Here is a 13,911-nt window from a genome sequence, read left to right on the forward strand (position 1 = left end):
GCGGCAAGACAAGTTTTATGTAGGAGAGTGGGGGTGGTCTCACAGAGGCCAAGTAGGGCAGTTGGCAGGCACCACTTTGTCTGATCATTGCCTGGCTCTCCTGACACTTGATGCCCCAGCCTCTGCCCTAGACACACCATCCTGTTAGATCCCTGACTCGCCCTACAAGAGGGAGAAGGTGAAGAGACAGATTAAGCAGATTTGGACTAGGGAGTGGGACAGGAGGGACGAGATCGCAAAGGAGGTTGCAGAGGCCCTAGCCAAGTCGAGCAGTATCTGCTAGGAGGCAAATACAGACCTACAAGCAAGGAAGCGGATCTGGGAGGAGGAGAGAGCATTCCGACAGGACCTAGCAGCCACATAGAGACTCCTATAAGAGGCACCAGGGGATCCCATCCTCCACACACAGGGGGTGTGCGTATGAGCGGCCCTCACTGGCCAAGAGGACAAGCGCTCGGAGTTTTCATTCCGCACCTCAGCAGCCTTTTGGGCACAGAAGGGGGACATGATGCGTAGGGAGTTCTTTCAAGTGCATCAGCCCCGCACCTCGAGAGAGCAAATACGCAGCCTCTGGGATCAGTATGGGAGGATTCGCTCTAGCCTAGATGAGGTGATGGAGATTGCCACTAACTACTACAAACGCCTTTTCTAGCAGGAGACCTCCTCAACCAGAGGATAGTGATGCAGACAGCAGGTCTGGGATCACATCCCGTCCCTCGTTACAGAGGAGATGGGACGCTCCCTTCTAGACCCCTTCACAGAGAAGGAACTAGAGGAGCCTTTCCATGCACAAGACGGGAAGAAATGCCTCGGAGAGGATGGCCTTTCCAAGGCCTTCTTCACTACCTATTGGGAGGTGGTGAAGGACTCCCTACTACTGGCCTTCCAAGAGATCTTCAGTTCAAGATGGATGCTAGGGAGTCTATCGGCAGGTCTTATTAGTCTCCTCCCCAAAGGGGGAGACTGGTTGGAGCTATCCCAGTGGAGACCGATCACCCTGTTGTCAATGGTCTATAAGGCACTGGCCAAGATGATTGGTAGGCGACTCCGCCCTATGCTTCCAAACATCATTCATGACACAGACAGGGTTTGTCCAGGAGGGTAGGAGCATCCTAGACAATGTCTTCATCTTCTTTGAGGCGACAGAGTAGGCCCAGCACAGTGGTTAGGCATTGGCGGTACTACTCCTAGATTTCGAGAAAGCCCATGACAAGGTTGATTGGGACTTCTTAGAGGGCACCATGGTGAGGTTGGGCTTTCCCTCAGCATGGATCCACTAGGTCTCTGCACTTTACGGATTGGCTACCAGCAGGGTTCTCATAGGTGGCAAGCGAGGGGAGGAGTTTCAATTGGAGAGAGCAGTCAAGCAAGGTTACCCTCTGGCCCTGTATCTGTTCCTACTCTTTGCAGAGGCCATGTCCTACTTCATCAGGTCACGTGTGAGTGGATTACGTAGCCTCCGATTACCGGTGAGAGAGAAGATGGAGCTACTGGACTCACAGTATGCAGATGATACAACACTCTACATAGAGGACGATGAGTTGATACTGGATAGAGTGAGACTAGCTCTCGAGGTGTTTTGCACTGCAGCAGGAGCGAAAATCAACTACGGTTGGTTTCCTCACGGAGTGGGGTGTCCCCTTGGGATTTAGATGGATGTGCAAAGGCAGACATCACTCCTGCCCAGCACTTTCTTCTCGTCCTCGACTCTATTCGGTGGAAGCTGACTTATCGGATTATTGCTCGCCTTTCCCTAGCGGGCCAAGCCCTAGTGGTTAACTAGGTCCTCCTAGTGACGGCCTGGTACATTACTTCATGTTGGTGCTTCTCCTCGTCCTGAGTAGTTCAGCTTCGCTGCCTAGTGCAGAATTTTCACTGGGCCGGGTCCAACGGTTCTAGGGACTCCAGGGCCAAGGTGGCGTGGGTGACCATCATCCAACATCAGTCAGAGGGAGGGCTTGGGATCATAGACCCAAAGTATCTATCATGAGAACTTGCATCGACTGAAAAATGCCTCGCTTGGTATTGCATGTGACTACACACCACCAAAAAGAGGCAACAAAGTGTCATGGATACCCTATGAGCATACATCCACAACTCTTTCGTACATGAAAGTAAAGGTTGAACAACATTCAACAAAGCTGAATTGACAACCCTTTATGAAGTAGGAGTCAAATCCAAGGTAGACCCCCTGATGAAACACCCTCCATATGTCTAGCTCTTTAGTACATGAAAGTAAAGGTTGAACAACATCTTCCACAAAGACAATATCACGGCTGATCAAGATACACTTACTTTGTGGATGATATAACTTGTAACCTTTGCTTTCATTATTGTACCCAACAAAAATACATTTTACAAGCTTGTCATCCAAATTCTTGTATTGCTGTATTGGAACCAAAGCATAAGCCAAGCAACCAAAAATAGTGAGCGAGCCATAAATAGCTTTTTGCCATGCCAAGGCTCATTAGGAGTGATAGACTGCAAGGCTGTAGTGGGACACCTATTAATTACAGAGGCTACACATAAAACAACCTCAAGCCAAAAACTGTGGCAAAGCTTGACTCTTAATCATACGTTGTGCCATCTCCAGGGTTGTCAGGTATGGTACGGTACAGTACGATAAAATACGGTACTAATTGGTACCCTATGATTTTATAAGGTATGGTACAATATTAGTATGAAAATAAAACAAAAACTTGGTTATTTTGGATTATAGATAGCAGAACACATGTTTAGAGCTAAAATAGCAATGTCACTTGAGTCAATAGGATGAATACATGAGGGTAACAAGGTAAAACTGCACAACATGTGCCACGCTTCTAGAAGACAGATGGGAGTGTATGCGTAATACATCATACAACAAAGCAAAGTTTAGGGTGGATGGATAAAGAGGCTCTTCATTCTTCTTCTTTTGTGTGTGTGTGTGTGTGTGTGAGAGAGAGAGAGAGGCTTGGCAGCTTGTGGGGAGAGAGAGAGAGAAGGCGGGGGGGGGGGGGGGGGGGGGGGAGAGGGAAGGATGCTCTTGGAATTGCATATTCATCTTGAAAGTAGTGAGAGAGAAAGAGAGTGAGAGAGACTTGAAATTATTATAATAAACATAAGGCTTAGGAGTTGGAATATATTGTGTGTTCTAGTCTTCATAGACCAAAAAAAGCCTGCATTTTTGTACAAATTGGTACGGATACGTACCATACGATACAATACGAACTGTACGGAACAAACTAGTCCGTACGTAGTACAAATGCAACTATGGCTATCTCCATGAGTTATCTGTTATTTCTCCTAGCTACACCATTTTTCTAAGTTGTATACAGCACTATACATTGGTATTTTATTCCACATTCAGCCAAATACGCATTAAAATCCTTAGGCATATACTCCCCCCTTTGATCTGAATAGAGAGTGCCCACTTTACATCTCAACAAATTTCCAGCCATGCTGATAAACTATTTAAAGCACAAAAATACTTCGGACTTAGCTTTCAAACCATACACACATGCATGCCTACAATAGTCATCAATGAAAGTCACAAAGTACAAGTAGTCGCTGAATGATGTTGTTTACATTGGACCATAGACATTGCTATGTACAAGCTACAATTTGCAAGCAGCTTTCACTATAACATCTTTTGGAAATGAACGTCGTTGCATTTTTCCCAATATGCAACTTTTACAAATGTGTTTTCCAAGTGCCTCAAGAGTAGCCAATGAAGATACGGTATACCATATCACTTTTCCCCAAGCGCAGCGAACTAGCAAAACTCAAATAACCAAAATGTACATGCCAAAGTTTTGCATCTAAAATAGCCTGCGAATCTGCAACTACACATGCCACATCTTCCGCACATATACCATGATGATTGAGCTTGCAAAGGCCATGACCAATGGATCAAAGGAGTTCATCCCTTTATTCTTTAGAACATTGCCATATATCCTTGCCTATGGGGCTAGAGGGGAGAGATCTAGTATTCAAAGATCAATCAAACAAGAATGTGTACAGCCATGTTGTATTGCACTACTGGGGAGAAACCATTGGCACCTCTTCTCTTGAGCATTAGATAGAAGCTCCTTTCCTAAAGCTCTATGAGGCTTTCATTAGTAGGAAGAGTGGTGGTTGCCACACAAGTCCTTGTTATGAACATGTGGTACTTTCTATTGGGCATTCTCTAGGTCATGCATTGGCCAGGTGAAGGGATTTGTCAGGAATTTCATTTGATTAGAAAGAGCCAAGAGCTAGACCAAGGCAAAGGTATCTTGAGTTATTCTCCAAGCTGGTTAGAAAGGAGGCTAAGGATCATAGATCCAAATAGCCACATGAAAGGCTTATTGATTAAGCTCATTGTCAAGATCTTCTAAGGTAAGAGCTTGGAATAAAGCTTTACTATGGTGGCTTTAGTCCATTGCAACTACATCTCGAGGACCATGGTAGCCTAGCATTCACTACATTATTAAGGACATGAGGAACAAAGACTTAAGGAGGAGCTTTGAGGTCAAATTTTAATTAAACTTAGTAACTATGGACAAGAAGCATGAGTGGCATACAGGGCCACTGTGTCCATACAATCGGTTGATCAATGCAGTGAGACCGTGCCTCTCTGCATATTGAGTCTCTAGGCCGATGGGATCGCGGTTTGTAATGGAGTGCTACAAAGAAAACAAAATACAATTGTTAAAAACACGATTGTCAGTACAAGGGATATTGCAAAAAAATAAGCAAGCAGAACAAAAGAAAAACTTACAAAGTCCTCCAGATATGACCTCTGGCCGCCACTCCCAAGATGATGAAGCACTCCGACCTCCAGTCGTGTCCTTCAATCACTACTACCTAAGATTAGAGGATGGACATACTCTCGGATAGAGGACTTATTTACTCCATGCAAGTTGCTTTCCCAATGGAAGATTGGTTTGATTTTCAATAGCTACTACAAGAAATCCAAAGTCAAAAGACTATTGGCCCTCAAAGGTGCTAGAGTTATGGTAGACATCATGACAAAGGAAGCCCCTCCAATAAGTGGAGGAAAAATACACTTCTTAGAGGTGGATTGGTCTCTTCCAAGGGGGCATCCTTCTTGAGGTCATCACAACTACTAGAGGCACGATCTTCACTTTCAAGGTGGAGGAGGATGGTGGCTATCAAAGAGGACTTGGATTTGACATAGGTTATAGGCTGCTCTAGATACATGAACAATCGATACCCGGTCCCTTGATTGGTGGATGGAGGCATCAGGCTCATTAGAGCCCCCTTCAGAGATTATAGCGGTATCTAGAGGAGTGGATTTGGAGAGACCCATTCCTTGGTGACCATGCCATGTGGCCTTCTTTAGCTACACCATCAAACCAAGGAGGAGGAGTCAAATGAGTAGGATATCGAAGCACAGCCAGCAACCACTCCGCACTAGCACAAACAAGGTATCTCAAATCACATTTCTTAGTCTTTTAGAGGAGTTTAAATAAGAGCTTTAGGACTTGCAAGATTTCCTTCTTCCCATGGTTAGCAGCTCACAGAAGCATAGCAGTTGATACATGGCTCATGTAGATGATAGGGCCTCAATGGCATGTATAAGATGTGGTGTGTTAGAAGCATGTAGATGCACCATCTATGGATTGTCTCAAAGCTCAAGTGTGGAGAAGAGCCCTCAAGATGGTCTTTCACAGCACAACAGAGACTAAGCTTGCAATTTGGGGGGTAGTAGCTTGGGTCACAAACAAAGGCCCAACATATGGATATGAGGATTTTTAGGGGAGCCACTCTTTTTGCATCATTTCTAGCATTTGAACAAGATTCCCAGTCCTAATTACTTGCAAGCACAGTGGATGCAACGACACTACCAAAGATGAGAGTTGATTTCTAGTATCATTGCTTGGTACATTTGGACTATGAGGTGTAGCCATGCTATGGACGTCCATGGTGCTTCCATTGTGGACACTCTTTATCAAATTTGGACAAAGATCATCCATAAGGTTGTAGGGTGGATTAGAGAGCATGAGGAGGAGGAGAGATGCTTTTATGCAGACTTGGATTCTGATGCCTTCTTTCACCTAGCCCCTCATATGGTTTGGCATTAGGATTAGGACACCTTCTATCACCTGGCCTCTCATATGGTTTGGCATTATAGCCTACCACATTGGTTGTTTACACAACCATTGTGTTTATGATCTACTCGACTACTCTTTGTAGGTTATTTAAACTTCGTATTTATCCTTTGAGAGATTTCTCCGATGTGACATTAATAAAACTTTCTATTCTTTTAAAAATAAATCAAAAGGCAATAGTTATCTATTGTACTTCCTTGTCTTCAATAAATGTTCTTCTTCCCACTTTTCTCAACTTGTTGGCACTCATGAATGGCCTCGTCTTGATGGACAGCTACCCAAAAATAACTAGTAACAACTCGTATAGGTGTTGTGTGGAGGCCAAGGTAGAACTTAAGTTGTGCTCTCAATAGCCAAGTTCTAATAGCGATCCATTAGCTAACTGATGCCACATTTTACCAAAATCTTGAGGAAAAATGGCCAAATGATGTTCCCTATCCTCTAGTGGAACAAATGACATTCGCAATAGGCTGTTTGCGTTCATGGAAATCAAGATCCTTGATAAAATAATCAAGAAGCACGCTTAGGACACTCCCTTGTTGAGGGGGAGATTTAGAAAATTCCACATGCCTTTAAAAAGGCAAATCTGAGAAGGTAGTGCATAAAGAATCCCAAATGAAACCACCTTGATGGATGGAAAAGGCATCTCCATAGATTTGATCAACTCATGAAAAGGTGGCTCCACCTTGATGGTTAGTTAAGTGGGCTTACAACAGACTAACTGAAGAACACCAAGACTCTATAAGTTAAGCCATGAGGGATCTTTCTGATGAAGATTAAAGAAATTTGAAAGGCTGATTTCTCCACAAATATAGAATCTAGAGAGTCATGCAATCAATCCTGTAGGGTTCCACTACATTGCAATGACCTGCTAAATACCAGTGATGAAATTGACATGAGAAAAGCTACTCCAAATGATATGTCAAAATCTCTTTAAGAGGAAGGGGAAGGGGTATTAAGATCATATAGGTTTAGGCCACCAAAAAACTAACCAAACAGCTAAAGAATAGCTAACAAAGCATGACTAAGCATAAGAATATTACCTGCATGAATCAGCAAAAACCTGTTTAGAGCAATACGAGTACATTTTGTAAGTCTCTTGCCATATATCTGGGTTAAGGTGTTTGTCACATAGTGCTCATAAAGGAGAAATATGACAATCAGCTTCAGCCATGATACATTCATGAACAGAGTTCGAAATGGTAGCAGAGAAGAAAAGGTCAATACTGATAGCAATTGTAGGCTTCTGAGTGGCTTCCTTAGAGTCCTATAATATCAATTGACTATGTGTGATTCCTCAAATAAAAGACGAAACAAACTGAGCAGAGGGGCTACAAAAATGAAGGTAAGCAGGCCTAAAACTGCAGTTGGAGAGGAGATTGAAGCTTCACCTGTTTCATAAGGCAAGTTGCAAAAGCCAAAACAGCAGCCACAGACAAGAAACAATAAAAAGCAGTGAGGGAATGAGCAGGAATATAAGAAAGACAAGGTCAAGGACAGGAGGAAAGCAAAAAACAATTACATTTCTGTTTACTCTTTCTATTGTGATTGTACATGATGATGTAAGTATTTGCTTGCCACAAAAATGAAAAACAGAGAGGGACTGGGTGAGATAAAGAGAAAAGAAGAACAAGACAAATGAAAAGAAAGAAAATAATGACTCAAAAGTTGAAAAATAATACCTGTTTCGCTCTTATCCTTTCAGAAGGTTTGATTTCAGACCCATCCAGTCGCTATAAAAACAAACAAGGACATGTTATGACTTTTGCTAAAAGCATGCTATAATAAAATCAGACTAGCTTAGGCTTGAAATCTATTTGCACACATCTGTGCTCACTGTTATGTTGCATTATTAATGTTTTTCTCTGTTGACCTATTTCAACATCATCACTTCTATCTTGAGTCTCAAAGACACTAGGCTTGTTCCATGAATTACCCCTGCCCCCTTTCAAATATGCTAGGGGTGCTCCACTATATCAAACCCCCCACCAAGCCACACACAACACAAGAAAAAAAGCAGAGGGTCAAAACCAAGAACCGCCTCAAGTTTGCATTGTCTTGTGCAAACAACACCAACACAAAAAGAGAGAGACAATGGCTTACATACCAAACATTTCTTTCATAGGCATCTAAACTGGAATGAGATGCCCAGGGTGCAGATGGGTGGTTGAGAGGATCCACATTGCCAGAGTAAAGATTGATGCCATGAAGGAAGCCAGATCAGAGTGCAGGTTTCACACACAACTCACAAGAGCTTCCTTCTCAACTCAATCTGGGGACAAGGTAAACAGAGACTTTTCCACAGCAGAGGGCCAAAAGCACTCTAGACAGGGTCTATAGAGACTCAGGAGAGCTGATGGATCCTTTACATAGGGCCCTCTAAAGGCAGGACATGTGGCTACACAGTACTATACAGCCTTGTTAGGCTCCATGACTAGACCCCCGGGCTATGAGAGGGATAGAGAGATAGTATGGTAGTGCACTAGGAGGTTGGTAATAGATAGGATGAGCAGATATCTAACAGCCTTTCTTTACAGAGGAGGAGCTGGAGAAGGCACTTCTAGTACTACCCTTGGGCAAGTGCCCAAGAGAAGATGGACTGGATAAGTCCTTTATGAGCTACTTGGATCTCATCAACACTGACCTCAACTCAGCTTTAGGAGATTATGGCATCAGGGGTTATGCTAAAGAGACTTTCCAAGGGACTAATCCATGTCATCCCAAGGGAAGCGGAGATGGATTGGAGATCACACAATGGAGGTCGATCACCTTGCTTCGAACTGCCTTCAAGATCCCTGTAAAGGTAATAAGTCTCAAACTAACCCCATTGATGCTAGACATTATGAACCCTAACTAGACTGGTTCTGTCCAAGAGCGCAACATCTTAGACAACATCTTCACATTTTGGGAGTCCACTGCTCTTGCTTGATCCAAGAATCATGATCTTATTGTGCTCCTTCTCAACTTGAAGAAGGCATATGACTATGTGGATTGGGTGTTGGAGGGCACAATGTTGGGGATGGTATTCCTAGAGCAGTGGGTTAGGGGAGCAGCCGCTCCCCATTCATTAGCACACAGCGAGGTTATGATCGGGGGAGCCAAAGGAGAGAGATTCAACATCCAAAGATCAATGAGACAGGGTTGCCCATTCGCCCTACATTCCAATCTCGTTTTTGCAGGTTTCAAGTGATGTATCTTCGCTTCCCACACCCCGTTCATGGAGGACATTTGAACCAAGGCTACCTGACATTGTTTACATCCATTTGGCACCTGTTTCCAGCCTCCATGGTGTAGTCTACACTATTTTTGTTGTGTTTACTACATCTACAGCTAGCCACCCGTTTTACTACTACGTTTGAGATGTATGGCTGCTGAACGGACTGCCACGTCATGATACCTGCATTTCTACTGCTGTCAGCATGCCATGTCATCATACCTCTGTTTTTGCTGCCGTTGGCCTGCTGCATTTGTAGTTTTCTCACTCCTCTGCTTGTCCGACACTAATCCCGGCATCACCCTTGCTGTGTTTTCTATTCTCCGATATCTTGGAGGCTACCTTGCTGCATTTCAAGATTTGTCAACAGTATGACATACTCCAGCTCATTACATCTAGCTCAGTCCAAGTACAATTTTCATTCCCTTCATGGTTTGTTCGCTGCATGAGCCCTTTGTCCGATGCCCTAGCCTCTCTCAGGTGATCACTAGGACTCTCTTGGTAAGATAACCATGGCCTTTGTAGTCCTCGATAGGACAATAGGTAGCCACCATGCATCTATTGTCCAATTCCTTCGTTGCTTTGGGGTGGGATGCTTTGGGGTACAAACAAAAAAACCAAAACACATAAAACTTTGGGTTGGCCTTCCTTACTAGCTCAATTTTTTGGCCTGAGAGGGGGTGTTGAGGTAAAATAATTATTACATGTTGAATTAGCCTCTTAAAGAGCCCCGAAAATGCTTAATTAATGAAAAAACTAAAATGGTACGCGGTTCGAGAGAGTTTAAAATGGAGCCAAGTACGAGGTTCCGAAACTTTCTATAAATAGGTAGGTTGCCTTCCATTCAGCCCAATCTCGTTTTTGCAGGTTTCAAGTGATCTAGCTTTGGTAGCCACACCCCATTTGCGGAGGACATCCAGCCGAGGCTTCCCAACATTGTCTACATCCATCTGGCACCTGTTTCCAACCTCCATCGCATAGTCTATGTTGTTTTTGCTGCGTTTACTGCATCTCTTGCATCATCTACGACTCACAACTTGTTCTACTGCATTTGTAATCTGGGGCTGTTGTGTGGACTGCCACATCATCATACCTATGTTTCTGTTGTCATCAGCCTGTCACATCATCAGCAGCCTACTACGTTTGCAGTGTTCTCTAACCTCTGCCTGTCCGTATCACCCTTGCTGCATTTGCTGCTGTCCCACATCTTGGAGGCTGCCTTGTTGCATTTGGGGATCTGTCAAGACACACTTGAGCTCATTAGCTCCGACTTCATCCTCAAGAGACGAGAGTTCAGGGTACAATTTCCATTCCCTGCATGGTTTGTTTGCTACATGAACATTCTATATTCAGTATTCAGTCCTTCATTCAGATTTTCACTGTGTTCATTGTCTTTAAGTTGCCCTAACCCTAGCTATGTTCTGTTGACTTTATGCTTTATTGCACACTTTCATTTATGTTTCTATGTTATGGTATTTCTTCATAGGGAGGAGCTTTGAAGTTGGATCTATAAAATAACTGCTAATATCAGACCATGCAGATCTGTTTGTTCTCGCCTACCACCCACTACAACCGAAGAGAAGAGAATGCAGCCCCTTTTCTTCAGTCCCCATTTGAGGATTAGATTTTCACAAAGGGACTTACCTATCTTGGAGGGGACTCTGTACAGTTCATCGTCTTAGTGGGAGACCAGTACACACTTTAAGAGCTACCACAAGGAATTCAAAGGCATAGACTACAGGGTCTCAAGGAACCCAAGGATGTGCCAAAGGGAGTACCTCCTAAGTGGTGAATGGATACGCACACTTCTCAGACCTGGGTTGGTCTCTTTTTCAAAGGGAACATCCTTCTAGCAATCACTATGACTAGCAAGGATAGGGCATGCACTTCTTTGGTAGAGGAGGATGGATGCCTTTAGCAAGAGGACTTCGATCTCACAGAGTTCACAAGATGCTCCAAGCAAAGGATTAGAGTAGTGGCACACCTCAAGAGGAAGTGGCACATTGACCCAGATCCAACCATCTATCTTATAAATGGATGGAGATATTGGGCTTATCAAAGGAGGCACTTATGGAGGCTACATTGGGATCCAAGGGAGTGGGTATGAAGAGATCCTTTTCTTGATAGACCATGTGATGTGATCTTTGCCTATACTATTAGGCTCGGGAGAAGGATACAAATGCAGAGGTTCAGGCACAGCCAACAACCACCTCCCATTGGCACAGAAAGGCATCTTAGAGCATTTCTTATCAAACTTTTTGAAGAGACAAGATGAGTGCTTTAGGCCTACAAAGATATCCCTCTTCCTATGGCTCTTAGCCCATAGAAGCTTAGCAGTAGTTGGCACTTGGCTTGGATAGGACAAGGATCCAGTGGCATGTGTGAGATGTGGTGAGCCATAGCCAAAATAGAGACATTGCCTGTGGGAGTGTCCTAGAGTTCAAGAGGTTTGGAGGAGAGCCTTTAGGATGACATTTCATGGCACAACAGAGACCATGCTCATGGCTTGGGGGGCTATAGCTTGGGCCAGAGATAGAGACCTAGCATGCGGATATGAGGATATTCAGAGAGCCAATCTTTCCTCATTCTCCAACAACATTTGAGGAAGATTCTCACTCTAGACTCCTTGCAAGCACAATGGACTTAGGGACACTGTTACAGATGGAAACCAATTGCTAGTATTATAGCCTAGTACATCTTGACCACAAGGTGCAGCCACGTCATTAACCTTTGAGATGTATCCACAGCTCAGACTTTTTTGAGGATTTGGATACAGATCATCCACACTCTCCATGGGCATTATAACCCACCACCAGATTGGTTGTTCAAACAAACCATTTTATAGTAATGTATTTAGACACTCTTCAGAGTCACTCAGTACTTTGTATTTTACATCGGGCGGGGAGATTGTGGTTGGGATTCTCCGAGGTGTTATTAACAGATTTTCTTTTCTCGTAAAAAAAAGAAAATAGAATAGAGTAAGTTTTGTTGCCTTGGACTGAAGCCAGCAAAGCAGAAAGCAACAGCAGTGTTGTCTGTACCCACACAACTCTGCTCTAGGTATCTTGCTGCCACTCTCCCTCCCCTCTGCCAGCCTCTTCTTCTTTAGCACGTACTCTCAGCATGTCTTCTGGCCCTTTCACCCTTCCTACATTGAACTGTGTATAGGTAACTCCTCTCTCCAATATTGTGGTCTGACTCTTATCACAAATACTAACTGCAGAGAACAGGCTAAATGCTCTTTTCATCAATCATGATCCATGGTAGCTAGTAGAGGCTAGATTAAAGAGATCTCAAGGCTTTAAAGATGGTGGTTGCAAATCTAAACTCAAACTTCCTCCCTAGGTCTTGGTTTTGATGTTCTCAAAGATCAAATGGATGCTAGGCTGCCATGGCCCTCGACCTGTAGGTATAATAGATTAAATTCTCCATATCAAAATCTTCTTTCAAGGCTCCTTGTCTAGAAGTAGACCCCTAACAATGAGCTTCACCAATAAGGCTCCATTCTGAGTATTTGGGTCTATGATTCCCAAGCCTCCTCTAGATCAATGATGTAAGGACATCACAAGCCACCTTCACCCTAGTCGGGCTCCCATCTCCTCCTAGCCAAATAAAGTTCCTAATGAGGCATCTCATCTCACCAATGCATGACCTAGAGAATGTCAATAGAAAGTGATCTACCACACGGTCACAAGGACCTGGTTGGTGACCACCACTCTCATTATTGATGAAAGTCTCACTATGGAGCTTCCATCTGATGCTCAAGAGAAGAGATGTCAACTGTTGCTCTAAAGTAACGTCTGTTCCCCCATGGCACCCAATATATCTCACCACAGTCTCACAAGGAACGCAGGTGAAATCCTCATGTGACTACCATTCAGATTGCCTAGTATCACATACCCAAAAACCATAGGACTCGTGCCAATTAAATAAAGCACCTAATGCTCTGCAAAATATCTTCATGGCCACTACAAAGGTCTCAAAGTTGCTCCCATACCCATCAAGATTCAAGGATTGGCACCCTGATGCTTCTAATACTAGTGGATCTGTCAAAAAAGAGCTTATGGCGCTACTACAAATAGAAATAGGAAGAGGGATATGGGGCATCCCTATCCCATTGATCTCTAGAAATTGAATCTCTCTCCTCCACTCCTACCAACATGCATCTGACTATGTCTTAACCCTCTTTTGAGATCACCTCCCACCCCTACAGTACAACTTGGATTGGCCTCACTTGGAGCTCAACCGAGAGGAGCTGAATCATCAGGATGGACATTGTTCAGCTACATACAGCCAAGACATGGGTGACAGCTAATGAGGATCTGGGGACAAGAATGGCTTTCTACCAAAAACATCTTCTGCACATTTGTCTCCATGGCTTTTTTATTTATCTGAGATACATGGATGCACACTCGTCTCATGGTTCCCAATGCACTATTGGACAGCTCCATACGTCCTCACACTATCTATGGATCAAGAGAGGAAAATACAACACAACCTCCCTCCCCTCGAAGGACAAAATTTGCCAGCACTGATAGCTAGAGCTAGAGACAAAGGAGCACTACATATGCAAATGCCTAGCGTATTATGAGATCAAAGGAT

The 13,911-nt window shown here is 43.9% G+C and overlaps 1 protein-coding gene across 3 annotated transcripts in view; it reads right to left on the reverse strand.

Moving 5' to 3' along the window:
* The window catches only part of LOC148027593 (uncharacterized), a 177,837-nt gene that overhangs the window by 76,297 nt on the left and 87,629 nt on the right, over positions 1-13,911 (reverse strand). For all 3 annotated transcript variants that reach the window (XM_087688924.1, XM_087688925.1, XM_087688926.1), the window contains one exon: positions 7,778-7,828. In XM_087688924.1, the coding sequence (XP_087545050.1) occupies positions 7,778-7,828 (51 nt within the window). The remainder of the gene's footprint in view (positions 1-7,777; positions 7,829-13,911) is intronic.

The sequence above is a fragment of the Lygodium microphyllum genome, chromosome 12, assembly GCF_053477565.2.
Source record: "Lygodium microphyllum isolate KBCC chromosome 12, Lygodium_microphyllum_v1.1.10, whole genome shotgun sequence".
Taxonomy (NCBI): domain Eukaryota; kingdom Viridiplantae; phylum Streptophyta; class Polypodiopsida; order Schizaeales; family Lygodiaceae; genus Lygodium; species Lygodium microphyllum.